General features: G+C 46.9%; 1 protein-coding gene across 4 annotated transcripts; it reads right to left on the bottom strand.

Annotated features, from left to right (window-relative positions):
- Window positions 1-12,238: 12,238 nt before the first annotated feature.
- Window positions 12,239-19,778, bottom strand: BPIFA1 (BPI fold containing family A member 1). Of its 4 annotated transcripts, none has more exons than XM_008020946.3 (9): window positions 19,724-19,778; window positions 17,867-18,041; window positions 17,524-17,680; window positions 15,860-15,967; window positions 15,385-15,537; window positions 14,272-14,356; window positions 13,623-13,686; window positions 13,163-13,238; window positions 12,239-12,665 (listed from the first exon to the last, which is right to left on the bottom strand). In XM_008020946.3, the coding sequence occupies exons 2-8, from the start codon at window positions 18,024-18,026 to the stop codon at window positions 13,198-13,200; spliced, it is 768 nt and encodes a 255-aa protein (XP_008019137.3). In that variant the 5' UTR covers window positions 18,027-18,041; window positions 19,724-19,778; the 3' UTR covers window positions 12,239-12,665; window positions 13,163-13,197. The 4 variants fall into 4 exon arrangements, with proteins under 4 accessions (XP_008019137.3, XP_072868007.1, XP_072867996.1 ...); XM_073011906.1 differs by having other exon boundaries at window positions 12,239-12,626; XM_073011895.1 differs by lacking the exon at window positions 19,724-19,778 and having other exon boundaries at window positions 12,239-13,238; window positions 17,867-18,026.
- Between the last annotated feature and the right edge of the window lie 7,509 nt (window positions 19,779-27,287).

Below are 27,287 nucleotides of genomic sequence, written 5' to 3'. Positions count from 1 at the left end.
GCAACTGCTGCCTCCTGGGTTCAAGTTATTCTTATGCCTCATCCTCCCTAGTAGCTGGGACTACGGGTGTGCACCACCATGCCTGGCTATTTTTTTAGTAGAGGCAAGATTTCACCATGTTGGCCAGGCTGGTCTTGAACTCCTGACCTCACATGATCCACCCACTTAGCCTCCCAAAGTGCTGGGATTACAGGTATGAGTCACCATATCTGGCCCAGTATTTTTTTTGTTGTTGTTTCAAATGTTCTCTCTTCATCCCCATCTCTATCTCCTCTTCTGAAATTCCTATGATGTGTATGTTAGCATGCTTATGGTGGCCACAGTCTTTTGACACTCTGTTTTTATTGTCTTCGTTATAATTTTTAATTTCTATTCCTCAGACTGTATAACCCCAATTGACTAATCTTCAAGTTTTCTGATTCTCAGGATATTGGAGAGACATCTGCACTCTCAAATTTGTTACAGCACTGTTCATAATAACCAAAATTTAGAAGCAACCTAAGTGTCCATCAACAGATGAATGGATATTATTCACAATGGTACTTATTCACAATGGAGTACTATTCATCCATAAAAAAGATGAGATCCTATCATTTGCAACAACATGGATGAAACTAAAGGTCATTATGCTAAGTGAAGTAAGCCAGGCACAGAAAGACAAACATTGTGTATTCTCACTTATTTGTGGGATCTAAAAATCAAAACAATTAAACTCATGGACATAGAGAGCAGCAGGATCGTTACCAGAGACTGGGAAGGGTAGTGCAAGGATGGGGGCAGGTGGGGATGGTTAATGAGGACCAAAAAATTGTTAGAAAGAACGAATAGGCCGGGCACTGTGACTCACGCCTGTAATCCCAGCACTTTGGGAGGCCGAGACAGGCGGAACACAAGGTCAGGAGATCGAGACCATCCTGGCTAACACGGTGAAACCCCGTCTCTACTAAAAATACAAAAAAAATTAGCTGGGCGTGGTAGCAGGCGCCTGTAGTCCCAGCTACTCGGGAGGCTGAGGTAGGAGAATGGCGTGAACCTGGGAGGCGGAGCTTGCAGTGAGCCGAGATCACGCCACTGCACTCCAGCCTGGGTGACAGAGCAAAGACTCCGTCTCAAAAAAAAAAAAAAAAAAAAAAAAAAAGAAAGAACGAATAAGACCCAGCATTTGATAGCACAACAGGTTGACTATAGTCAATAATAATTTAATTGTACATTTAAAAATAACTAAAAAAGTATAATTAGATTGTTTGTAACACAAAGGATAAATCCTTGAGGGTATGGATACTCCATTTTACATGCTGTGGTTACTAAGCATTGCATGCCTGTATTAAAACATTCCGTGGCTGGGCTTGGTGGCTCATGCCTGTAATCCCAGTACTTTGGGAGGCTGAGGTGCATGGATCACGTGAGGTCAGCTGTTTGAGACCAGCCTGGCCAACATGGTGAAACTTTGTCTCTACTAAAAATGCAAAAAATTAGTCAGGTGTGGTGGCACATACCTGTAGTCCCAGCTACTAGGGAGGCTGAAGCAGGAGACTTGCTTGAACCTGGGACTTGGAAGTTGCAGTGAACTGAGATTGTACCACTGCACTCCAACCTGGGTGACAGAGAGAGACTCCATATCAAAAAAAAAAAAAAAAAGAAAAACCATTTCATGTACCATATATATACACATAAATATATATATGTGTGAGTGTATAGTATATATATGTATATACTATATATACTATATGTAGATATATAGTACCTACTATGTACCCACAAAAATTAAAACAAAAAATTAAAACAAGTTTTCTGACTGTTTATTCAGCCTGCTAAAATCTGCTGGTTAACCCCTCCATTGAATTTTTTATTTGTCATTATGCTTCTAAACTTCAGTTTTTTTATTTGGTTCTTTAACACAATTTCTGTAATTTTACTGATATTCTCTATTTGTGAGGCATCATTCTGATATTTTCCTTTAGTTCTGAGGCATGGTTTCTTAATCATATGTTCTTTGAACATATTTTAAATTGCTGATTTAAAGTCTTTTTCTAGTAAGTTCAACATCTGAGATTCTTCAGAGATATCTTTGGGTGTCGTACTTCTTGGGAAGTCATACTTCCTTGTTTCTTTTCATATCTCATTTTTTGCTGTTGTTGTTGAACACTGGTGTTTAAAATAATATAACATAGCAGTTTCAGAAATTGGATTCTCCCTCCTCTCCAGAGTTTTTGGCTGTTACTTGTTCTTGTAATAGTTTGTTTCTTGATTTTTCTGAACTAATTCTGTAAAGTCTGTATTCTTTGTCATGTGTGGCTACTGCAGTGTCTGCTTAGTTAGCTTAGTGGTCAGCTAATGATTGTGTTGGGAAAGCCAGTCTCAGGCATGCAGCCTTTCGACCCCCACTCGGCCATATAAGAATGGGTCTTGGCACATGCACACGTGTTTATTGCAGCACTATTCACAGTAGCAAAGACTTGGAACCAACCCAAATGTCCATCAATGACAGACTGGATTAAGAAAATGTGGCACATATACACCATGGAATACTACACAGCCATAAAAAAGGATGAGTTCATGTCCTTAGTAGGGACATGGATGCAGCTGGAAACCATCATTCTCAGCACACTATCGCAAGAACAGAAAACCGAACACCGCATGTTCTCACTCATAGGTGGGAATTGAACAATGAGATCACTTGGACACAGGAAGGGGAACATCACACACCGGGGCCTGTTGTGGGGTGGGTAGGGGAGGGATAGCATTAGGAGATATACCTAATGTAAATGACGAGTTAATGGGTGCAGCACACCAACATGGCACATGTATACATATGTAACAAACCTGCACGTTGTGCACATGTACCCTAGAACATAAAGTATAATAAAAAAAAAATCACAAAGAAAAAAAAAAGAATGTGTCTTGGGCTTGGAACACTTCCTTACCAAGAGATAAAGGGCTCGTGCGGCCTGTTCCAGGCCCTGCATGGGAATCTATTTCCCTGTTTTAGGCTCAGTGTGTGCCCGTTTGTTCTGCTTAAGTGTATATGTCAATGGCCCTCAGATATGCCCCCAGCTTTTGGTATTTCCAGCTCCGCAGGAGAGGGGTCAGAGTCCATACGTGGCACGGGAGGGGTGTCCATAGCCAAATGCCTTGCATTGGCTGTTGGGGGGGATCTGCTGGCCTGGGGGACACATGCATACGATTGAAGCTCATTTTGCTTTGTTCCTTCTCTACATAAGTGAAGTGTTGTGTTTTCCTTGGTGACTCCCAGAACAAGATGAAATGGGCAGAAGTGCTTAGAGCCCTCTCCTGGGGTTGGTAACCGTGCACGGCGTTCCTCTCCCCTGGGACTGGTCACTGGTGAAGGATGTTCAGCTTCACAGTTTGACAGTGTGCAGGGTTGCCAAAGAAATAGACCATGATGGAAAGGCAGGGCTTGTCAGACCCGTTGCCCAAGGGTGGTACGAGCTGCTCTGAGGGGTTATAGACTGACTGAGGTGCTGGTTGCACAGGGATAAATGGAACATAGTGTCAACTCCCATGGTGTCCCAGACAACAGATGATGTCTGGGGGGAATGGGGGGCCTTGTGCAGGGAATCCTGCCTGGTCCAGGTTGCTTGCAGGCCTCAAGTAAGGCCTGTTTCCAAAAAGTGCTGAACAACAGAAGGCATTGCTGAAAACCAGACTATTGAAAGGAGGTCATTCTCTGAAGGGGACATCAGACAATAAAAGAGAAAATGTGGACAAAAGCCAGAAAGTCTCATACAGCCTGGATGGTGCATTTGTTTGATAAAGGAATATTGCAGACTCAAATGTTTCAGGCTGAATGGCACAGTTAGGAATGGGGCCAAGGCCCCTGGCTTCCCACTGGAGACCAGTGATCTTATACCCCTGTCAAGATAAATGGGAAAAGAAAGAGATTCAGACTTTTCCGGGGCTCCTGGATACTGGTGCCCATGTGACAATATTTCTGGATTTCCTTAGGGGAAAAATTAAACTGATGTCATTGGATGGTTTGAGGGTTAACATGGTGATCCATGGTGCTTATCTGCTTGTGGTACTTATGTGCTTGTGAGTGAGGCTCTTTGAGCCATTTTGAGTGCTGGTGACCACAGTTCCTTGTGCTGAGTGCATTACAGGCATTGATATTTTGGCTGCTTGTAGCACAGAACATCACCGCTGTCTGAGAGGGTGTTCCCCCTCACAGCTGAGAATTTGAACCATAGCAGTGAGGTGTGTCCACTCCTACCTGCCACCTAAATTACCCAAGCCTCAGTAGGTTATTCCACAAATACAGTACTGCATACCAAATGGAGAACAGGATACTACTCTGAATTTGGGACGTGCTCCTGTAGGAATGTTACAAAGTGCCTTGTCAATGTAACAGCTCAGTCTGGCTGATCGAAAAGCCTCCAGGGTATGGTGGCTGATGGTAGGCAGAATGCAGGCTGAATGCTGGGGTTTGCCCTGGGCCCAGGAGGTGTCAGATGTCATCACTGTCACTGAGAGAGGGAACCCTTACTGGAGATTAGCATGCTGTTATTAACTGGGTTAGTGCTTTTACTCAATCCCCTTGTGATCGATTTGCGTTCTGCATATACCTTCACTATTCTGCATAATACCTTCACTATTCTTCCGCAGGGATACCTCAGTTCCCCTGCGATATGCCACCAGTGGGTGGTGCTTGACGCTCAACAAGCCCAAGTCCTCATAGAAGATTTAGTCACCCATTGCATAAATGGCATCCTGATAGTAGGGCCTACTGAAAAACAGACCATTGATACAATAGTTGGTGTTGGCTGGACTATAAATCCAGATACAGTCCGGGACTCAGCACAATAGATGTATTTCCCAGGGGTCGCTTGTATAGGAAGCCAAAAAAGTATCCCCAGTACAATTGTTGGCCCTGGTGACACCCACTAATAAATAGGAGGCCCAATAACTGATAGGTCTATTTGTGTACAGGAGACAGCGTATGCCCTATCTGGGTGTTCTTTTGGCCTTCTTAGTTAAGGTGACCCACAAAACCACCAATTTTGAATGGGGCCCCTTGCAGCAGCAGGACTTGGAAGCAGTTCAACAAGCCATGGCTCAGGTACTACCTTTGGGACCTTTGGAACCTGCTAGCTCAATGAGACTGCATGCGTCCATGACCGCCAAGCATGCTGATTGGAATCTGTGGCAACGGGAAACTACCACTGGGGTGCACCAGCCTCTTGGCTATTGAACACATGACTTGCCTGTGGTGGCCATCAGATACATCCCTTTTGAAGGGCAACTGCTTGCTTGCTATTGGGCACTCACTAGAGGAGACTGAGTATTTTATGGCAGGAGTGCCACCTGTGATGCTGTGACCTGTATTTGGGTGCTTACAAATCCCACGAATAAAACAGGACAAGCTCAACAGAGTTCAACCATTAACTGGGAATGGTACATCCAAGTCAACTAGGACCAGTAGACTCCATGAACAAATAGCCAGCTTCCCAGAAGCACCAAGCAACCCACAGGGGGATGCTCTGAACCTTCCTGTGGCTAACTGGGACCCAGGATTCAAAGATGTGCCTACTGACAGTATGACCTGGTTTACTGATGACTCTGCAAAACTAAAGGCAAATGGGATCCGCCGGACTGCAGCTGCCCCCCAGCCAGCAGATGGCCATTTTTTGGCTGGGATTGGAACTGGACATTCTGCTTAATGAGCTGAGTTATGTGCAGTGATGACAGCTGTGGAGGCCATGCCTACCACCATATCTTGTTACATTTTCACTGACTCAAGGGCCATTGCCAACAGCCTAGCCATCTTGTCAGGAGAATGGTAACTGAGTGAATGAACCATCACAGGGTCCCCTGTGTGGGAACAAAAACGGTGACAGCAGCTTGCTGCCTGGAAGGGACAAATGTTTGTCACTCCGGTGGATGCTCATAGCAAAGGACCTTTGGAAATGGAATATGGATGGAAGTCTTGTGCCAATTAAGCTTGTGCCCAACAGCCAGCAACAATTAACCACTGAAAGTCCATGCTATGGTTTGGATATCATTTGTTTGATCACCAGAGTGATGGTGTTGGGAGGTGGGGCCCAGTGGGAGGTGTTTGGGTCATGGGGGTGGATCTCTCACTAATGACTTAGTGTCATTCTCCTGGTAGTGATGGAGTTCTTGCTCTCACAAGACTGGATTGGTTCTGGGAGGATGTATTAGCACCCACAGGAGAGGGTTGTTATAAAGTCAGGACACCTCTTGGGTTTGGCCCTTCTCAGCACGTGCCTGCTTCCCCTTTGCCTTCTCTGCCAAGTTGTGGCACCACACAAAAGACCTCTCCAGAAGCTGAGCAGATCCTGGCACCGTGCTTCTTGTACAGCCTGCAGAACTGTGAGCCGGATAAACCTCTTTCCTTTAGAAACTACCCAGCCTCAGGTATTTCCTTATAGCAACACAAAATGGACTCAGACATCCGCCTCAGAGGCAAGAACGAGCATCCTGGAAGATGCCAAGACTAGGGACACAGTATAATCTTGTGATTCTTGCCAAGAGGCACAAATTATTCCAAGAGAGGAATTGGGATACATTAACTGAGGGCTAGAAACTGCCCTGGTGTGGCAGATTGGCCACAACAGGCCTCTGGCCTCCTGTCATGGGCACTCACATCCTCATTGCCATTGATATCGACTCAGGCTGTGGTATTACCATTCTAGACCAACATGTGAACTCTGAAACTACCATAGATGCTCTTGAAAAGAACTATGTCATGTTTTTGGATACCCTGTGGGACTTTGCTCTGACCAAAGAATATATTTTACTGCCCAAGCAACACAACAATGGGCTCGAACTCATGGCATATGATGAACTTTATGTGCGCCCTATCTCCTGCAGGCCAACGGAGTCAATGAATGATGGAGTGGCTGACTTAAGTAGCAACTGACGAAAGGACATTGAGGTGGTCTGCTAATGGGCTGGTACCCCTGCCTGATTAGGGCGGGGTGCACAGTAAATACTGCAGCACATGCTGGGAAACACTGAGCTTCTTGGGGCTTGAGGTGGACATGGACTGGGCAATGCTTGATTAGGCTGTGCCTGTGAAATTCCAATCACAGTGTTCTCAACCATTCCTTTTTTCCTTTTCCCTATGGAGTGCATGTCTCTGGGGTAGTTTGTGGTTCAGGGTGTCATAATACCCCAGATGGGGCCCCCTAACTCTAATCTGGTGGTGATGCACCTCTCTTTTATGGGACGCCACAGGGATAGTGGATGAGACCAAGGAGCACCAGGATGTTAGGGTCCCATTAGTGGCTCCAGGGACATCTGATCCTTCCACTCAGGTGGGCAACATGATCAGACCTGTTAAATTTCTGCAGTACATGATCTCCCTTCCTGGACTGGACAATTGAGGCTGAAAGTTCTGGGTCAAGCAGGAAGAGCAATGGGTGTTCACAGAGGTAGTCTCAGGATGTGGACACATAGCCTGGGGTGCAATACCTGGACAGCGAGCACTGCAGGTAATAGAAACACCTCCAGCCACAAAGTATGAGAAGAGGGTAGAGGATGGGGAAGCAAATCTTTCCCCTTTTTGTTTCATTAGAGTGCCCAGTAGTGCCTAGATTGACAACACACTGGTGAAGATTAGCAGTGGCAGCAGTAGGTGCGGATTTGAAGCACTGTGGACCTGCCACCTGTGTATTTGGAGCTTTCCCTCCAGGCATGAATAGTCCACATGTGACATGTTGCCAATCTGATGGGGGCCCCAGTAAGAGTGTGACCCTCTGTGTGGGTTCAGATCCACAGGTACTGAATACCCTGTTCACAAAGCTTACCTTAAACATAGGAATATGTTCTAATGGGCTTTTCTTATAGATTAGCAAACTGGGCAGCACCCCATCTAAAGATTTGGAAAGGCTCCTGTGAGCTCCTGTGAGCTGAGCGGAGATGGGCTTTATAGGCATAAAAGAAGCGGAAGCAGGGAACAAAAAGCAGATTGATCATATCAAAGTTAGTTTCCTTGTAGGGTTAAGGAAGAGGGAACTTTCTTACCCTCTGGCTCAGGTAGACTGGGCCCCTTCTGCTTGGTTGGAAAACTGGCCTGTTTTTAAAGTTTAGTTTGATGACGTGATCCCATGCCTGAGTGACTCCATTCTGGTTTGGTCTGGTCTGTTGGACCTAGTGCAGGAGCTCAGTGCAAAACAGTGGCCTTTTCTAATTTTTATTTAACACAATTCTGCCTTAATCTTTACTCCTTACATAAACACAGCTCCCTGTAAGCACATGGCCTCCTAGAGTCCTAGGAGTATGTTGGAGATTTTCCAAGCTCATATAGATATCTTATTCCCCAGCTTTTTGGTTAGTTTTTTGTTTGCTCCAAATATTACATCCCCCCAGGCAGCTGTGATGTTGTGGCCTCTGATTATTTTTTGACAAATGTATTTGGGGAAAAGGCTGTTCAGACCAGGGGAAAACTCTGTGTCAGGTCAAGTAATGACAACCATGAGAATGAGTCTTCCTGGGAAACCAATGGGCCGGTCAAACAATGACAATTCTCTGTGAACGAGTTGCTCTAACTCCCTCCTCACCTCTCCAGTGGCTGCTGGGCTGCTGGTTTTCACTGTGGGCTTTTCGTTTTCAAGTTGGCTATGGAGCTGGAGCATGGGGAGATGGGAGAAATTAAAATGCCACAAAACTGTGTGTTCTTGCTGAGATTCCATAATTTGTATTGAATAAACTCTCCCCAGATTGCTACAAGCTTTGGTTAATTTCCAGAGCTCTGAAAATGTTAGTTAAGACCTTTTCTGTCAGTTTTCTCATTGCTTTTATGTAGAAAAAAATTTTCAGAGACCTTTCCTTTGCCACTTTCACTGACATAATCTCAGAGAGTTTTTAAAATGTGAAAGTGTTTTCACTCTTTAAAGGGCATAACTGTGTTTTGACTTGGCAGGAGGTCTTGTATCCTGGGAAGTTCTAGATTAGCTAGTTAGAGATTGAACTTGTCAGAGAGGGGAGGACTCTTCTGTGGACTATAGGAAGAAGTCCAGGGGAGCAGGGGGAAAATCATATCCAGAGATGGCCAGGGGAAGGGTGTGAGGCAGGAACATGGTTCAGCACAACGGCCAGAGGGCAGCAGGCCCAGCGCTGATGGTTCTAGATGTGTGTCCCCATGCTCCATCCACCCTGGTTCTTGGGACCTCAGACACAGGGGACTCTCAGTGCTGACCCAGTGCCTGCCCAGATAGGACCTGAAGGTAGCTGATTCCTGGAGCCTCTCTAGCACAATCAGGAAGCCGCAGCTGCTGGCTTCCTATCTGAAAGGTCCTTCTGCACTTCCAGTCAGTGCCTAGGTGGACATTCCCAGTGCTCATTCAGCTGCTTGCTGGGATTTAATTACTCACCTGAGCTCAGAGAACTTTTGTGGTGTGGAATATGCTTCCTTTCTTAAATTCTCCCTGAAGACACTTGATGGTGTCACACAACAAATCTCGAAGTCTGAGCTATGGGACTGTCCTTCTAGGATGCCATGTTGATTGGAGGCAACAGTAAGTGGAGATAGTGGCAGGTCTGGACTTGATGCTTGATGTTTGACAGGGGTTGGGGAATGGGTAGGTCCTTGGTTTATTACCCTTAGAATCAGAAAGATTTGAGAAACGTGAACTTGAATCTGCTCATTCTCACAAGGTCAACAAGGTCTCCGAAGAGCAAGCGACATGGTTTTCTGTAAAGTCTGGGATGTTTCCAGTCTTTGATTGGCCTTTCTGTCTCCCTGTGGCTTTGGGCAAGTCATTCACACAACCCCAAGGCCTCAGTATCTCATCTGTGTAATGAAAGAGTTGGACTAGTCCCTAAAGACCTCAACATTGAGAGTGTATGTACTTTTTATTTGAGGGGGTCAGTGTTCTTCAGTCTGGGTAGCCCCATTCTTTTTCCTTCTCACAGCCAGTATTTCATAAATCTTTTCTTTTCTTTCTTTTTCTTTTTTTTGAGACAGGGTCTTGCTTTGTCACCCAGGCTGGAGTGCAGTGGTATGAACATGGCTCGCTGCACCCTTGACCTCCAGGTCTCAAGCGATCCTCCTGCCACAGTCCCTCAAGTAGCTGGGACTACAGTCACATGTCACCATGCCTGGCTAATTTTTCTTTTTTTCTTTCTCTCTCTCTTTTTTTTTTTTTTTTTGTAGAGATGGGATCTCCCTATGTTGCCCAGGCTGATCTCAAACTCCTGAACTCAAACGATTCACCCGCTTTGGCTTCCCAAAGTGCTAGGATTACAAGCATGAACCACTGTGCCTGGCCTCATAAATCTTATCTGCATACACAGACTCAACTTTCTTACCTCCCCTCCTCTTCTCAGTTCCTTAAATTCAGGCTTCTTCCTCCAACAATATGACTCCCACCCAGGATATCAAGAAGCTGCTGCTTACTTACAATTCCAGTGACCCTTTCTCTATGTTTGTCCTTCTCAAACCCTCAGCAGTGAACACTTTGCACCAGTTTGTCCTTTTCATTTCGTCCTCCTCTTACTTACAGAATTGACAAGAGGTCAGTATGACTGCATGCAAGGAAGCAAAAAATGGGCGGTAGGTGACTTGTGTACCGTCGGCTTCCTGGATGGATCCTCAGGGTGTCCCAGGCATTTCCACACAGAGTAGCCGCAGCCGAGGGCATACTTTGTCTGCTGGAATCAGTTCATCCTCCCAGATCCCCAGATACCCTCGGCTCCTCAGCCTGACACCTGGACACACACCTCACCCATGCCCTCGCCCACATCCTTCCAGATCCACCTTCTGAACATCTTTCAAATTTGCCATTTTCTTCTTTTCTTTCCAACTTTTATTTTACATTCAAGGGGTACATGTTTTACATGGGTAAACTGTGTGTTGTGGGAGTTTGTTGTATAGATAATTGTGTCATCCAGGTAATCACCATAGTACCCATAGGTAGTTTTTCAATCCTCACTCTCCTCCCACCTTCTACCCTCAGATAGGTCTGGTGTGTATTATTTCCTTCTTTGTGTCCATGTGTACTCAATGTTTAGCTCCCACTTGTAAGTGAGAACACGAGATACTTGGTTTTCTGTTCCCACATTGATTCTCTTAGGATAATGGCCTCCACCTGCATTCATTTTGTTGCAAAGGCTATGATCTCTCTTTTTTTTTGGAGATGAAGTCTCGCTCTGTTGTCCAGCCTGGAGTGCAGTAGCGCGATCTTGGCTCACTGCAATCTCCACCTCCTGGGTTTAAGCTATTCTCCTGCCTCAGCCTCATGAGTAGCTGAGATTACAGGTGCGCACCACCATGCCCAGCTTATTTTTGTAGTTTTAGTAGAGATCGGGTTTCACCATGTATGATCTCATTTTTTAATAGCTGTGTAGTATTCCATGGTATATATGTACCATATTTTCTTTATCCAGTCCACCATTGATGGGCATCTAGGTTAATTCTATATCTTTGCTATTGTGAATAGTGCTGCAATGAATGTGTGTGTATCTTTTTGGTAGAAGGATTTATATTCCTTTGGCTATATGCCCAGTAATGGGATTGCCAGGTCGAATGGTAGGTCCATTTTAAGTTCTTTAAAAAATCTCCTGACTGCTTTCCACAGTGGCTGAGTTAGTTTACATTCTCACCTGCAGTATAAGCATTCCTTTTCTTTGCAACCTCGTCGGCATCTGCTATTTTTTGACCTTTTAATAATAGCTGTTCTGACTAGTGTGAGATGGCATCTTATTGTGTGTTTTTAAAAATTAAATTTATTTTTTTTTGACGGGGTCTCACTTTGTCACCCAGGCTAGAGTGCAGTGGCACGATCTTGGCTCACTGCAACCTCCACCTTCTGGGCTCAAGCAGTTCTCCCACCTCAGCCTCTCGAGTAGCTGGGACCAGAGGCACACACCATGACCCCTGGCTAATTTTTGTATTTTTAGTAGAGATAGGGTTTTGCCATATCAGTCAGGCTGGTCTTGAACTTCTGCCCTTAAGTGATCCGCCTGTCTTGGCCTCCCAAAATGTTGGGATTACAGATGTGAGTCACCACACCTTGCCTTCATTGTTGTTTTAATTTGCATTTCCCTAATACAAATCTGCCATTTTCATTCCTGGTGTGGCAAGCTGGTGTGTCATTAACCATACCTGGAGTATTATATCTACCCTGAACGCCTTATCCCCCCTTTCTAAGGATGCCTGGGAAAGCCTTCTGAAATCCACACACACTTGAACACCTCTCTGACCTGCTCAAGACTATTCAGATCTACAAAGTAGGTGCCATAAGTGTCCATGAAATCTTCACAATTTATGTTCAGAGATTACAGTGAAGACAGGTGTGGTGTAAGAAATTATAAAAGTATTAATTTGGGGAACTAATAAATGTCCATGAAATCTTCAAAAAAAAAAAAACAAAAAAACAAAAAAACAAAAAAAAAACAAAGTAGGTGCCAAACTCTGTGCCATGGTCCCAATCACCCAGGCCAGGGCTGTTTCCAACCCAGGAGCCCTCAAGTGATGGTGAAGGATGACAAGGTCCCTGATGCAGAAGAAGCCATTTTATTAGGTGAGGCACGTGGGATGTTACACACGCCTGGTGGGAAAGGAGAGGGAGCAGGTTCCTCGGAGAGAAGGCGACTGTGTCATCTTCCAGCACATGGGTCAGTCATCTGTGAGCACTGGGAAGCTGGGCCAGAGGGAATGGATTGAGCAGCAAGAAATAGTTCTGTTGGGGGAAGACCCGAATCAGGATGGAGACTCAAGGTCAGTGAGTGTTACTGGTATTGACTCATCATCAAACTCATGCCTCAAAGGGACAGGAGGAGGCCAAGACCCTGGGAAAGGCATCAGGCCTGGGGTCAGGGCTCTGTGTGCGTGTGTTTGAGTGAGTGTGTGTCTGTGTATCCATGTGTACTTGTGTGTGGTGAGTCCACCGATGTGGGCATGTGTGAGTATGCTGGTGTGAGAGTGTGTGTGTCTGTATCAGTGGCCATGTGTCTGGGCATTTGTGTGTGTGTTTCTCCTGGTAGCTGTGTTGCTGTGCTGCCTGCATCCTTCCACCTCTGTCAGCTTTTCTGTGGATTTCTCTGTGCATCCCTGTGTGTACCTCTGTAGATGTTTGTCTCTTTCTTTGGATGTCATTGTCCCAAGTTGCTGGCTGCCTTCTACCAGGAGAAGAACAGCCAGCCCCCAAAATCCTGGGGTGTGGGGAGGGGTACTTACCAGCTCAGCAGAGGACAGGCCCCTTCCTGGAAGGCTTAGACCTTGATGACAAACTGTAGTCCGTGGATCAACATGTCTAGAAAAACAAACAAATAAACAAACAAACAAACAATAAAAAAACAGACCACAGTCATGATCTCAACGTGAAGGAGTCCACATTCCTAAAGGTGGGGGGGCCAGGGAACGGGGGCCTCTGGAGATCCGACTGTGTTCTGCATGCTTGGAGGAAGCCAGGCCTCCTTCTACCAACCAGCCCAGCTGTCCTCAGTGTCAGGGCTGAGGCAGGAGACACAGTGTCTATCTCAAAATCATCTGGATTATTCCAGGGAAAAAGAAGCCCAAAATGGAGAGAGTTGAGGCCAGAGGGACCTAGTATCCTAGGGTGTGCAGGAAAAAAACTCCTTGGGGAAAGTTGCTGCTCCTGCAGAGGTGGACAGTGGGCTGGAAAGCAGGTACTTACTGGCAATGTCATGCGCCAGGGTGACGTCCAAGCCACTGAGAACCTCATTGACCAGAGGGCACACCTGGCCAGGGGCAGAGGGGTGAGTTAGGCAGAGCGGCACCCTGGAGCAGCAGAATCCCCAGCGGGGATTCTCTGGGGAAATTTCCTGTCATTCTTCAGTGTGAAAGTGATTCTAAGCAATCCCACAGATCAATGACCACACATGCACGAGGAGAAACCGGAGGCATGAGGGATGTTGTGAAGGACCCCAAATCACACAAGCCCAGTGTTCACTCTGTGACATCACATCTGATTCTAAGTAGAGTGGAGTGCTCCGGTTACAGGAGACACCCAGGCATAGGTTGGAAGACTGTCTGTGGCCATAGAAAGCTGGACAGGGAACTTCTCCAACTTCTCAGAACAGGGGCCAATCCTTTCAGCTTCAGTGTGGACAGGCAGGGCCTGGCCTAGAGCAGAGACTCATCAATGCATTTGGAAAGATGTAAAGAAGAAACATGGACAGATGGATCAATGGACAAATAGATTGATGAATGGAAGTTACTTATTAAATTGAAGGACTTGGACCCACTCAGCCCAGGGCTTTGTTTCAGTGCAAGAAGTTCTAAAACTTGGTTTAGATCAGGGGATCCCCACCTTGCCCACTTACCTTGCCCTGAACCAACTCAGGCAGGACTTTATTCAAGATCCCTGTGAGGCTGTCCAGAAGACTTTGAATGGGGAGGGGGCCAAGTCTGAAAGAGAAAAGCCATGGGTGATGCAGGGACCTGGAGTTGGTGTGGAGAAGGCTCCAGAGGGGGCCACTGTGAACCCCACAGTGAACCCCACTGTGAACCCCACAGTCTCAACACTCAGTCACTAAAACAGAACTTTGTCCATCTACACCCGTGTGCAGGCCAACAGCAAGGGTCCTATTGAAAAGGAGTTACATTTGTGTACAGCAGTGCACACACAGGTATGTGTAGGATAAACACATGGTTCTCAGAAAAAGCAGGTGTCAATAAGGCTTTGCAGAGTCCATAAATGAATGGATACTACTTAGTACGTAGTTGTCATGAGGATCCAATGAGATGACACATATGAAGCCCAATGTATGTGTTCACTAAAAGTTAACCACGTGGGCAACTTTTGCATAATAGGTATGACACAGTCTCCCCATGTGACAGATAACTGAAATAAGTAACCTAGTTAGGATCCATGTCTATTTTACCCCTTACTGGGACAAAGCACTTTCACACCTATTATCTTGGTAGATTCTATCAATAATTCCAATGCAGTTCCATACTGCAGATAAGTAAGCTTAGAACTAAATTGGAGAAGCACTACCCAAGTTCACATAGGAAGCCCTCTATCCCCATTCCTATGTAATATACAGGGCTTAAACTCCAATTTCTTGTTGCTGGATCCAGCATAAAATTGGTTATCTTGGTCTAAGAAGGGATAAGTGACTACTTATCTATCTATCTATCTATCTATCTATCTATCTATCTATCTATCTATCTATCCATCCATCCATCTATTTGTTCATCCTTCTCTCCATCCACCCAACCAACTAACCATCTGTCAGTCCATCCATCCATCCATCCATCCATCCATCCATCCATCCATCCATCCATCTTTCCACCCTCCCTCCTTCCCATCCATTTTCCCACCCTTTCAGCCTCTCACTCATCTATTCTGTCATTGTCTCAGCTTTCCAACCATCCATCCAGCATCACACCATGTCATCTCTGGGCAGGAGAAGCTGCTCCTCTGGCCTCACCCATCAAGCAGAGAGATATGCAGGCTTCCAGGGGAATGGGTGCAGTCACCAAGGACCAGGTGGATCCTCTCCTGCTTATCTCTCACGGCTAAGATTTCTGCAGTGATGTTCAGCTTCACAGCCAGCCTCAACAGACTTGCACCAACCAGGGGCCTGCAAAGCAGACAGCCGCACTGGTGTCTGGCTCCACCATATTCCAAGGAAGAGGGTTATTTTCTCCTTGCCAAGAATGCTAGCCTCACCTCCCTCCATCTTGCCCACAGTTGTACTTATCTCATTTTCTAGCAGAAGAAACAAAGGCTCAAGAGGTCAAGTGAGTTTCCCAAGTGACCCAAAGCTGCTCAGCATAGCAGCAAATGAGCTGAAGTTGGAGGCTTAGGTCTGTTAGACTCCAATACCCCTGTTATGGTTACTTATGGTCACCAGGGTCTCCCTTGGTGAGCCATCCTCTCACCCCCTCTTGGGACCCACTCACGTATTCACTTGGAGATTTATGCCGAGAGGGATGGTGACATAGAGACGGTGGCCATCAGGGCTCTGCACAAGGCCAAGTTCCAGCAGCTGGGGGTCAGTGACCTTTATACTGTCCAGGGAGTAATATTGGAGGGGGAAATATTAGCTCTTCTAACTCCAAATCCAAAAACCATCTTTAGCCTAACAGTACTCATCCCAGAGGTAGAACTTCCCACCCAGGATAGGGAGACAGGAGGGGAGTCTTGCAGCCTAAGCCACGTGGGTTCTGAGTCACACATCAGGTCTTTTCCGGCCTCTGCCCTGGAACAGATCTGACACACACACAGGGCCCTTTCCTCATCTCCAGTCTATGATGTATTCAGGACAGCAACTGTGTCTGGATTATATTTGCATCCTGTACGCCAGCTAAGAGCCTTACAAAGAAAGTGGTTACTTCATATTAGTTGACTGTGGATTGATGAGAAGGTGGATAGCGGATATATGGGTGGATGGATGGAAGAGTAAGTGATTAGGTAGAAGGATGAATAACTGGATGATGGATTGGTCAGTGAATGAATGAATGATGCAGGTGCAACTAGAAGTAAACCTGCACAAACACTTATGGGTAAGAATCACCCACCCTGTCAGGTGGCTGATCACCAATGTTTATCATGGGGATTGAAGAGCAGGAAGTCAGGGAGAGTGCAGAGAGGGTGGAAGGAAGCCTTTCTCCCATTGTCCTATCTTTCCAACCATCCATCCGTCATCACACCCTGTTGTCTCCAGGAGAAGCCAGCCGTCTGACCTCACCCACCAAGCAGGGAGGCCATTTGATGGGTGAGGCCGTTCACTGAGCCAGACACTGTGCCAGGTGATTTACACCTTTTCCAGTCCTCCCAATAGACTTTCTCTGTGGGTTCTATAATCTATATTTTACAGATGGAGAAACCAAGCACAGAGAGACAGGGTGTCCTGTCCCAGGTCATCTAACAAGTACATTTGAAAATCGAAGTCAAGAAGTCTGTCTGTCTCCAAGTCAGGGAGCGAGACCCTGGGTGGGTAGGATTTTGGAAATGGCTTTGATCCAGTCCTATCCAAGACCTAGGCTCTCCCAGCTCACTGGCATCAATCTTCCATTCTTGCTTTTTGCTTTTCGAGCTCTTGGGTGTCTCATGGGAAACACCACATTAGACCTTTCCATGGACATCACACTGTTCTTCATTACATTGATATCATCAAGGTGGGAAGGTTACACTCTCTCTTACATCAAAGGCCGTCTTTGTTCTAAGGGATTTCACAGGTGGAGAGAACAAAATGACCACAGTGTAGTGGGAAGAGCCTTGGCTTTGGACTTAGGAAAGTAGAGTGAGAGCCTTACTCACTTGGCATCACTCTAGCAGCGGGAACACAAGCACCTCTGTGCCTTGGTTTTCCCATTTGCAAACTGGAGATTGTTAAATCGACCTCAGAGGGTAGTTGTGAGGATTACAGATGATGCTGGGGCCTCAGGACATGCTTAGAACTGCGGGCATTGCTGGTTTGCCAGACTGGAGATGGGTCTCAGAACTGAGTCCTGGCTCCCCCTTCAGGCTGCCACCTCACTGCTTCAGTGCCACGCCTGGGGCTGGCAGATCTTCACCTGGGGTTCCCTGGCAGAGATCAAAGCTCTATTTTAGGGCAACTCACTCAATGATGTTCAGGCCGGGGATCACCGATGTCACTTTCCCAAGCAGTCCCCCAAGGAGGCCACCAGAAGTACCTCCTCCAGGCTTCAGGATGTCCAGGAGCGGAAGGTTTTCCAGAATGCCCAACAGGCCCCCAGAGAGCAGGCCATTGCCGAGGGCTGGAAATGGGCATAAGGGTCTCTGGGGGTCAGATCTGACAATTCCAGATCCTCAGCCCCCCTCCCCCATCCAGCCCTGTCCCTCCCTGCTTCGCAGGGTTGGACACTCTCTCTCTCTCTCTCTCTCTCACACACACACACACACACACACACACACACCCCTGAAAGAAGTTGTCACAGACTCACCATTTGTCAAGCTTCCTGCAAGACCTGTGGGACTCAAGGGCAGGGCTGGATTCACAGTCAAGGGCAGGGCCTGGTCCAGGGGCACAGACAGGCCTCCAAACTGGGCCATGGTCTGGGCTAACAGCCCGTATAAGACAATGAGGACCCCAGTTTGAAACATCTTTGTTCTTAGTATCTGTGGACAGAATGACAAGTCCAACAGGGCGTGGATATCAGAGAGGAATTTATGCACCACCTGCCCCCGCCACCTGGGGGGGGTGGGGTTGTCATTCGTTTGCTCCCCAGAACACCAGAGGGTCACTAGTAATAGCTAACACTGCTGAACAATTTCTCCTTGCCAGGCAGCAGGCTGACTGCTTTACACAATTTCATCTTCATCACAACCCTAAGACATGGGCACCTGTTACCTGCATTGCACAGGTGAGGGCCACTGATCAGGGGCCTAAAAAGGAGACAGCCCCACTGGTATCTGGCTCCAGCACATTCCAAGGAAAAGGGTTTTTTTCCTCCTTGCCAAGAATCCCAGCCTCACCTCACTCCATCTTGCCCAGAGTTCCCTTGTCTGATTTTCCAGTAGGAGAAACAAAGGCTCACAGAGGTCAAGTGAGTTTCCAGTTGGGAGTTTCAAATGTACTCCCACCCCCTCTTGAAACCCACTCATGTACCCGAGTACCACTCACGTACCCAAGTACTCATGGCCTGAGTGTGGGTAACTTTCCCCAAGGTCACAAGTATACAATGGAGAGTGGATTAGAAGCTAGAGCCAGGTGAACCCTCTGTTAAATTAAGTAACCATCAGATTTATCCTCTAATCGGGCTTGCGTCAATGGCTTGAATCATTGCTGCTCTTCAGACAAAGCAAGTGAGAAGTGTTAAACATGCAAGTGCTGAAGAACTGAGCTGTTTTGCATCATCCCCATTCAGTCCTTTGGCCTGATGGTTGGTGGATGCCCTTGAAAGTCACATAGTATAGGGATCGCATGGCCACAACCACCATCTCATGCAGACCTGTGTTGGGAAATTCCTGGGGCCATCAGAGTCTTCATTGCATACAAAGAACCAGGGGACCAAAGAGGGGTAGTGACTTTCCCAAGGTCATAGAATAAATTGATGGTAGAGCTGTGGTTGAAGGCAGGTCTCCCAACACTCCCCTCACTCAAGACACAAACGTGTTCTATCGTTTTGACACCTTTCTCTCCTTCTTCAAGCTGCCCTGGAGTAATTCTGGGCACCCCCTGAGGTTTGGCTCGCAGACCTCTCACAGGTCTATTTGGCAGCCAGTAAAGTTGTCCAGAGCCAGCACTAGTACCCACACTTTGGAGACAACCGGTGGCTTTGTGCAAAATTCCATCTATTGGCTGACTCAGCTAAAGCTCCATTCTTGTAGTGGAAGGCTGGAAATGAAAGGTCTTCTGGTCCAAAGAGCCGGCTGTGTCCTTCTTAGGGAAGTAACTTTGACCACGGCCTCTGAATCTCTTTTGGGCAACAGACCCTTTATGAATCCAATGGAAGCTAAAGATCCTAGTCTCAGAAAAATGCATCAAAATGTTTAAAATTGGGAGAATTTTAGGAGGTTTCTGGATCATCTGTATCCACATTGGTAACCTCAAGTTAAAACTTTTGCCTTAGGGGCTTTGATTTAGGGCATTAATAGTGCTCATTTTATATCAATGTTACTGGTCTCTTAGGACAGCAGAGCAAATGGCCATTCCCACATCCCTGACATTGGCCAGGTCTGTTTCTCTTGCATGGCCCCCAGTGAGTGATCTTGAGTACGATCTGCCTGCCCCACAGTGAGGAGCCTGAGATCCCTGCCGTCAAGGGTAGCAGAGGGGCCGCAGAATGGACAGTTCTTACCTAGACTTCTTAGAGGTCTCAGCAGCTGTCCTGGTCTCCTCTGTCTCCTCCACTCACTTCTGCCAAGGAGGCAGCCTCTTTTATAGTATGGGGACCAGGAAGCATGTGTTGGGTGATGGGTTTCTAGATAATTGAGAATTCTGCAATCTGGCGGCGTCTTTCAGGGCTCTCCAAAGTAAATAATTGCCAATCACATTAGCAGGTGGGACGGTTAAACTATTTGGTCGACAAGATAAACAGAGAAAAACCTGAGATGGGATGTTACTCAAGACTTCATGGTTTCCTGAGCAGGGCCAAGGTTGGGGACCCATGCTCCCTAGGTAGCTTTGAGCATTGAAAGGGGCAGCCAGTCAGAGCCCAGGAAGGGACGTCAGTCTCATCTGTTGGACTCTTTCCTCTCCTGCTCTAATTTTTTTGCTCCAATTGTTGGAGGATTCTTTCTCCTAAAGTGTCAAAAGAGACACTGCATCCGACATCTGGGGTGTGTCTCCATTCCAGGGATTCTCCTGCCTCAGCCTCCTGAGTAGCTGGGACTACAGGCAAGTGCCACCACACCCCACAAAGTTTTTGTATTTTTAGTAGAGACGGGGTTTCACCATGTTGGTCAGGCTGGCCTCGAACTCCTGACCTCAGGTGACCCACCTCGGCCTCCCAAAGTGCTGGGCCACTTCTCTTTTATATCCTGGAAAAGACTTTCTGGGTTCCCAGGCCTGGAGGATCCTGAGGCATCCTGGTCTCTATCCTACCCTTTCTTCTACCTTTCCCTAAATGGAGTAATCAGGCATTTATCCCCACCACTTGGGCCCTTGGAGTCTGTTTAGCAGATGAAAAGATGAAGATACAGGAAGGCCAAGGTCCTGGACCAGTGAGCGCAGCAAAACCTAACATCTTATAAGCAAAAGTGGAGAGAGAAGGAAGAAATATGCATTTATTAAGCGCTGACTGCATGCCAGGTGCTCTCCATATTTGAACTTCATCTTCTTCAGGAGTGGTTGGTATTGTTGTCTCTCAGACATTGGATGAGGAGGCAGAGGGTCAGAAAGGGTGACTGCTTCCTGGGGACACACAGCGAGTGAGTGTTGGAGTCAGCTGACCCCGCCACCCTCCATGTCTTTCTGAGTCCCTGGTAATCAGTGGGCCACACTGCTCCCTCACACTGGGCTTTACCGGCCTGCTCCACTGCTCTCCAGATTCTGGGTGGGGCCTCCCAGGCTTTGGGGCCGTGGCTTTGACCTTCATTATCCATTCAAGGTACTTGCTGGACTCTGCCCACATCTTGTACATGGCAGTCATCCTCACAGTGGTCCCATCGTATGACTCTTGTGGGTCGGGTCAGGTTGCTACTATCCTTGTGGGAAAACTGAGGCAGATAAGGCAAGGAATTAATAGAGTTTGTGCAGCCAGTTAATGAAAGCTTACACCCTCTGGTTTGAGGTCGGGAGGCTGCGTCTGTACTGCATGCGAAAGTGGGTAAATTTGGGCTCAGACGGCTCTGGTTCAAATCCTACGACCCTGGGCAAGTCAGTCCAGTCCCTTGAACTTCATTCAGTTTCCTCGCCTGTAAAATTTGGGGAGAATAAAATCCGCCTCACAGGGCTGTGGGGAGATGATGTCTGGGGAGCTGGTATGAATCACAGTTCATAAACTCGGGCGTCCACACATCTTTCTGATTTATCTATACTTTACCATTTCAAATACCATTTTGCTCAGGAACAGAAATGTCCCCATTCCCCCCTGGGGTTTCATGTGTGTGCTAGGGGCTTCATTTGTGCCAAGGGGGCTGCCTGTCCCTGTTTTTGGCTGGCAATACGGAGACAGCCATGTGCCGTCTGCTCCTAGACTGTGGAGACACTGTACTTCCCTCCTGGTGAAAGGTCCTTTCGGATTTAGCATTTACTTTCAACCGCTTCGTAAGACACAGAATTGTTCTGCTGTTTGCCAGTTCCTTGGGCCTGATACAGGACTGTGAGGGTCTGCCCAAGCCCACCTGCCTGGATCCACCTAGACCTTCCCATTACCCTTCTCTCCCCGGGGTCTCATCCTCTCTTCTGGCTCAGGCTCTGGGAGGGAGCGTGGACACAGACACCCTCTGTCCCTGGATCCCACACATGTGCCTGGGATTCTGTTCCCTTCCTCCCACACCCAGGTCTGCCTGGGAGCAGCAAGGGACTGAGTCACCATCAGAACCCACCAGAACTATGCTCCTTCCAGTTCTCCTGGACCCTCACACTTCACCAACCCAACACAGGACATTTTCTAGTCTTGTGGGCAGGAAGTTTTGCTTCAACTTCATTATGTGTGTGCTGTTCTCAGACTCTCCTATGCCCTGAGTTTAACAAGTCAAAAGCCAAGACTATAAAAACAAAAAAACTTACAGTAAAATTGACTTCTTCTTTTAGTGGTATGGTCCTTTGAGTCTTACTACGTATATAGTCAGCCACCATCATAATCAGAGTACAGAACAGTTCCATCCTCCCAAAAAGCACTCTCATGGGTCCCTTTACAGTCACACCCTGCCCCCATCTGCTGGCAACCACCTGTTTGTTCTCTGTCACTACCACTACCACTTTATCAAAAACTCAGGCTCCTGAAAGTTAAGAGCTTTGTTTCTGCTTCTGTTGAAACTGCCCTCCCTTGTGGCCACAGGGACTGCATGCTCCATGCCCTGAACAGGGGAAAGGTCTCAAGGCACCAGGAAACAAATGGAAGGACACACCATGAACGTTTTAAGAGGTTTACCCCACACTGGTGACATCAATACCCTCCCCATGTGTTTCTCAGAAACTGTAGGTGGTGCCTTTCCTTCCTACTTCTCAGATTGCAATTGTGTTTGGAAGCCTTTGCTGAGGGTGTTTTGTCAATCAAGAGATCCATGTCTGGCCAGGTGTGGTGGCTCACACCTGTAATCTCAGCACTTTGGGAGGCCGAGGCGGGTGCATCATTTGAGGTCAGGAGTTTAAGACCAGCCTGGCCAACATGACGAAACCCCATCTCTACTAAAAATACAAAAATTAGCTGGGCATTAGTGGTGCGCACCTGTAAACCCAGCTACTTGGGAGGCTGAGGCAGGAGAACTGCTTGAGTCTGGGAGGTGGAGGTTGCAGTGAGCTGAGATTGTGTCACTGCATTCCAGTCTGGGCGACAGAGTGAGACTCTGTCTCAAACATACAAACAAACAAACAAACAAACAAAAAAGATCCATTTCTAAAGGGCAGAATTGGTTTGATTTTTCAAAGGGCTCTGACCTATGCTAGTATGCAAGGTCTCTTCTCCAGAATGTGAGAATGGGATGTGGGATCTGCTCCCCAGGAGAAAGCTCAGGGTGGGGACTGAGTTAGAGACGGTCTTCAGACGGACTTGGAAGCTCCAGAGCATTCCCAGAGAGCCAGGAACCCCAACTTAGATGAAAAAAATATATATTATCAAGTAGGGTTTGCTTCAGGCAAGCTTCCCTTGCTTTTGAGATTAATCTTTGCGCTTGCTTTTAAAGTGCAAAAAAAATAAAAAATAAAAATAAAAATACTACTACTAATGATAAACAACCTTTTGTGAGACACTAGTGCTTTATGCCACCTATAACAAGCCTGTGGGGAAACTGAGGCTCAGGGAGGGCAGTGACCTGCCCAGGGTCATCTCAGCTGGGAAGAGGTGAAGTCGGATTGTCATCTTTGGCTTCAGTGCCCTTACTTTAAGTGCAAGTTTGCATCACAGTTTTCAGTTCAGAAAGCACCTGCCCATCTTCCCTGGAGCCCTCCCGTTGATGGAGCGCTTCCCCTGCCAAACCCTCCATTTTTCTTTTGAGACAGTTTCACTCTGTCGCCCAGGCTGAACCGTAGTGGTGCCATTACAGTTCACTGCAGCCTCGACCTCCCGAGCTCAGGTGATCCTCTCGCTTCAGCCTTCTGGGTAGCTGGGACTTTAGGTGTGCACTACCACGCCTGGCTAATTTTCATGTTTTTTGTAGAGACATGGTTTTGCCAAGTGATCTGGCTCAAGTGGTCTGCCTGTCTTGGTCTCTCAAGTGCTGGGATTACAGGTGTAAGCCACCGTGCACAGCCTTAAGAATTTTATTGTAGTAAGAACACTTAACATGAGATCCACAGAGGTTTTTTTTTTGGTTTTTTTTTTTAAACACAGTCTTTCTTCTTTCTTTCTTTTCTTTCTTTCTCTCTTTCCTTCTTTCTTTCTCTCTTCTTCCTCTCTCTCTCTCTCTTTCTCTCTCAGTCCTTCCTTCCTTCCTTCCTTCCTTCCTTCCTTCCTTCCTTCCTTCCTTCCTTCCTTCCTTCTCTCTCTCTCTCTTTCTTGTCTTGCTCTGTCTCCTAGGCAGGAGTGCCATGGCATGATCTCGGCTCACTGTAACTTCTGCCTCCCAGGTTCAAGTGATTCCTTGTGCCTCAGCCTCCCGAGTAGCTGGGATTATAGGTGTGTGCCACCACGCCCAGCTAATTTTTGTATTAATATTTTTAGTAGAGACGGGTTTTCACCATGTTGATCAGACTGGTCTCAAACTCCTGACCTCAGGTGATTTGCCCCCCTCAGCCTCCCAAAGTGTTGGGATTACAGGCGTGAGCCACTGTGCCTGGCCTTAACAAAGTTTTAAGTGTAAAACACAGCCTTGTTAACTGTAGGCACAATGTTGTATGACAGATCTCTAGAACTGATTTGTTGTACCCCCTCCAATTTGGGGAAACACATATAGCTCCCAGCCCAATACCTGGCACAGAGTCAGTGCCCAGTAGTGGGAAGGCATGGAAGTTATAAGGCACAGAAAGGCAGAGCCAGGACTGAGGTTCTGAACATTTGGGGCTGAATTGGAGCCTTAAACCATCCTCCAGTGTGAACCCCAGTATCCTAATAGAGGTCCATTGTCCAACAAGCCCTTCCAGGAGGAAATGTAATGAGTCTGTGCTCCATGAACCTTAAAATGAAAACAGAATGCCAGAAACCCAAGGAGGTCCCTACAGGGAGCCCTGCGCCAGCCCAGAAAGGGTCAGGAGGAAGCCAGACAAAAGCTGCCTTCACCAGTGAACCAGGTAGCCTTGTTGGGGACCAGGCCTGGCCCTCCTGTGTTTGCTCTTTGAATCATGAGCAGGAAGAACCCCACAAGCTCACGGCTGGCAAGGGGAACATTAGCGTTTAGGGTTGCAAATCCCCGGTGAAGCATTTCAGATTAGGGAGCTTGAATTCAAAGACAGAGATGTGAGATTCTCCTGCCCTATTCTCATCTCTGAGCTGTTGACATTTCCTTATTTGAGCTTGTCAGTCCCACTGAACACATATTTCATCAGTCCCCACCGTGTGTATGTGTGCGTGAGTGTGTGTGTGGTTGGGTGGGGGGTGTTGGAAGGAAGGGAAGACGGGGAGGGAAGATTGACGGTGGTTGAGAGCGTGGACTCTAGAGCTGGCTGCCTGAGTGCAGTCAATGTGGCCATTTCCTTACGTGTGACCTTAGACAAGTGACTTTATTCTCCGAGCCTCAGGCTTCTCATGTATAAAGTGAGCTGAAATTTTGTATCTGGTGGGGTTGCTGGGAGGCATTGATAAGATGCTGGATGTAAGCTCTGAGCACCAAAAAGCTCTAGATATAACAAATGCTTAATGTGTGTGCTACTGTGATTAATATGTGTGTTTTATTTTCCCTTGATTTCTCAGGTTGCTTTTTCAACTCTTGGTTGGAGGAGAGTGGGAATCCATATTTAATAATTGAATAATCAACAGTCAAATCATTAATAATGGATTAAATGACTTTTTTTTTTTTTTTGGTGAGATGGAGCCTCACTCTGTTGCCCAGACTGGAGTGCAGTGGAATGAACTTGGCTCACTGAACCTCTGCCTCCTGGGTTCAAGCAATTCTCCTGCCTCAGCTTCCTGAGTAACTGGAATTACAGGCAACAAAATCGCCATGCCTGGCTAATTTTTGTATTTTTAGTAGAGACGGAGTTTCACCATGTTGGCCAGGCTGGTCTCAAACTCCTGAGCTCAAATGATCCACCCACCTTGGCCTCGCAAAGAGCTGGGATTACAGGTATGAGCCACTGTGCCTGGCTGGATTAAGTGACATTTAATAAGCATTTTCCATGAACCCATCACATATGAAATATACTGCAAATGGTTTTTCACGGCTTTACTCCTTACAAGCATCCTGCGTTATAAATACATATATGGACTTTTTAGAGAGACAAGGTCTTGCTCTATCACCAGGCTGGAGTGCAGTGTTGCAATCATAGCTCACTGTAACCTTGAACTCCTAGGCTCAAGCAATCCCCCTGCCTCAGCCTCCCAAGTAGTGGTGACTACAGGTGCGTGCTGCTACCTCCAGCTAAGTTTTCAAGCTTTTTGTAGACATAGGGTCTTGCTGCATTGCCTAGGCTGGTCTCGAACTCCTGGCCTCAAGCAATCCTCCAGCCTCAGCCTCCCAAAGTGTTGGGATTACAGGTGTGAGCCATCACAACTGGCCAATATTTTTATTGCAAAATTGTTAAAGTGCATTACACGTAAGAAAAATGCATATATGTAAATACCTCAATGAGTTTTCAGAAACCAAACATCCCTTCCCATACCCAGCACCTAGATCAGGAAACAGAATGTTATAAACTCTCCCGAAGCCCCCTTCAATGCCCTCTTAGCATCTAACCCTTGCCCCAAGGTAACCACTATCTTATCTCTGGTGGTACAGATTAGTTTTGCTGTTTTGGGACTCACCTAAATGGGAGATGCAACATGTGCCCTTTTGTCTATGGCTTCTTTCATGTAACATTCTGTTTATGAGATTTGTCCATGTGGCTGTGGGCAATTTTTGGTCATTTCCATCACTATAGAGATTCCAGTGGGTGCCCATCCCACAAGATATCTGCCCATTCTATTTATTCATTCTTTTGATGGGCATGGGGGGATGCTGAGTTTGGGGTTATGATGAACGTTGCTGCTACGAGCTTCCTTGCCTTTTGCTCCACACGTGCATGTATTTTTGCTGAGAATACACTAGGTAGTGGAATTGCTGAGTTGTAAAGCAAGCCTATGTTTAACTTTAAGAGATGCCTTATAAAATGGTGGTAGAACTGATCTCGCACCAGCAGCGTTGGATGGCTTCTGTTGTTCCACATCTTGCAAGATTTCTATTCCCATTTTGCAAATGATGAAGACAGAAAGGTAACAAGTTTTGTCCCAAATGCAGCTAGTGGAGCCTAAGACTAGAATCCAACCACTCATTGAGCCACAAATATTTACTGAGCATGCACTCTGTGCCAGCTGTATGCTGGGGCATGGGTCACCATGCTGCATGGCACCTACACCCTCATGGAACTGCCAGTTGGGCCGAATTGAAGGTGAGCTCAGGTGTGTTTGGTGCCCATGGTTTCACTTTTCCACTCTCTCACCCTTTCTCTACACTCTCTTGGAGCCCAGCAGTATTCTTGACACATATTAGGTGCCCAGTAAATATGGAATGAAAGAATGAGAGAATGAGAAATCTCAACAGGCCCCTCCCTGCATTTTTTTTTGTCGGCATTTCTGGGCTGATGAGCAACCGTAGGGATATTTGTTCTCAGGAGGATACTTCATCAGG

This window comes from Chlorocebus sabaeus, chromosome 2, assembly GCF_047675955.1.
Source record: "Chlorocebus sabaeus isolate Y175 chromosome 2, mChlSab1.0.hap1, whole genome shotgun sequence".
Taxonomy (NCBI): Eukaryota; Metazoa; Chordata; class Mammalia; order Primates; family Cercopithecidae; genus Chlorocebus; species Chlorocebus sabaeus.
This window is presented reverse-complemented; position numbering and strand designations above follow the sequence as displayed.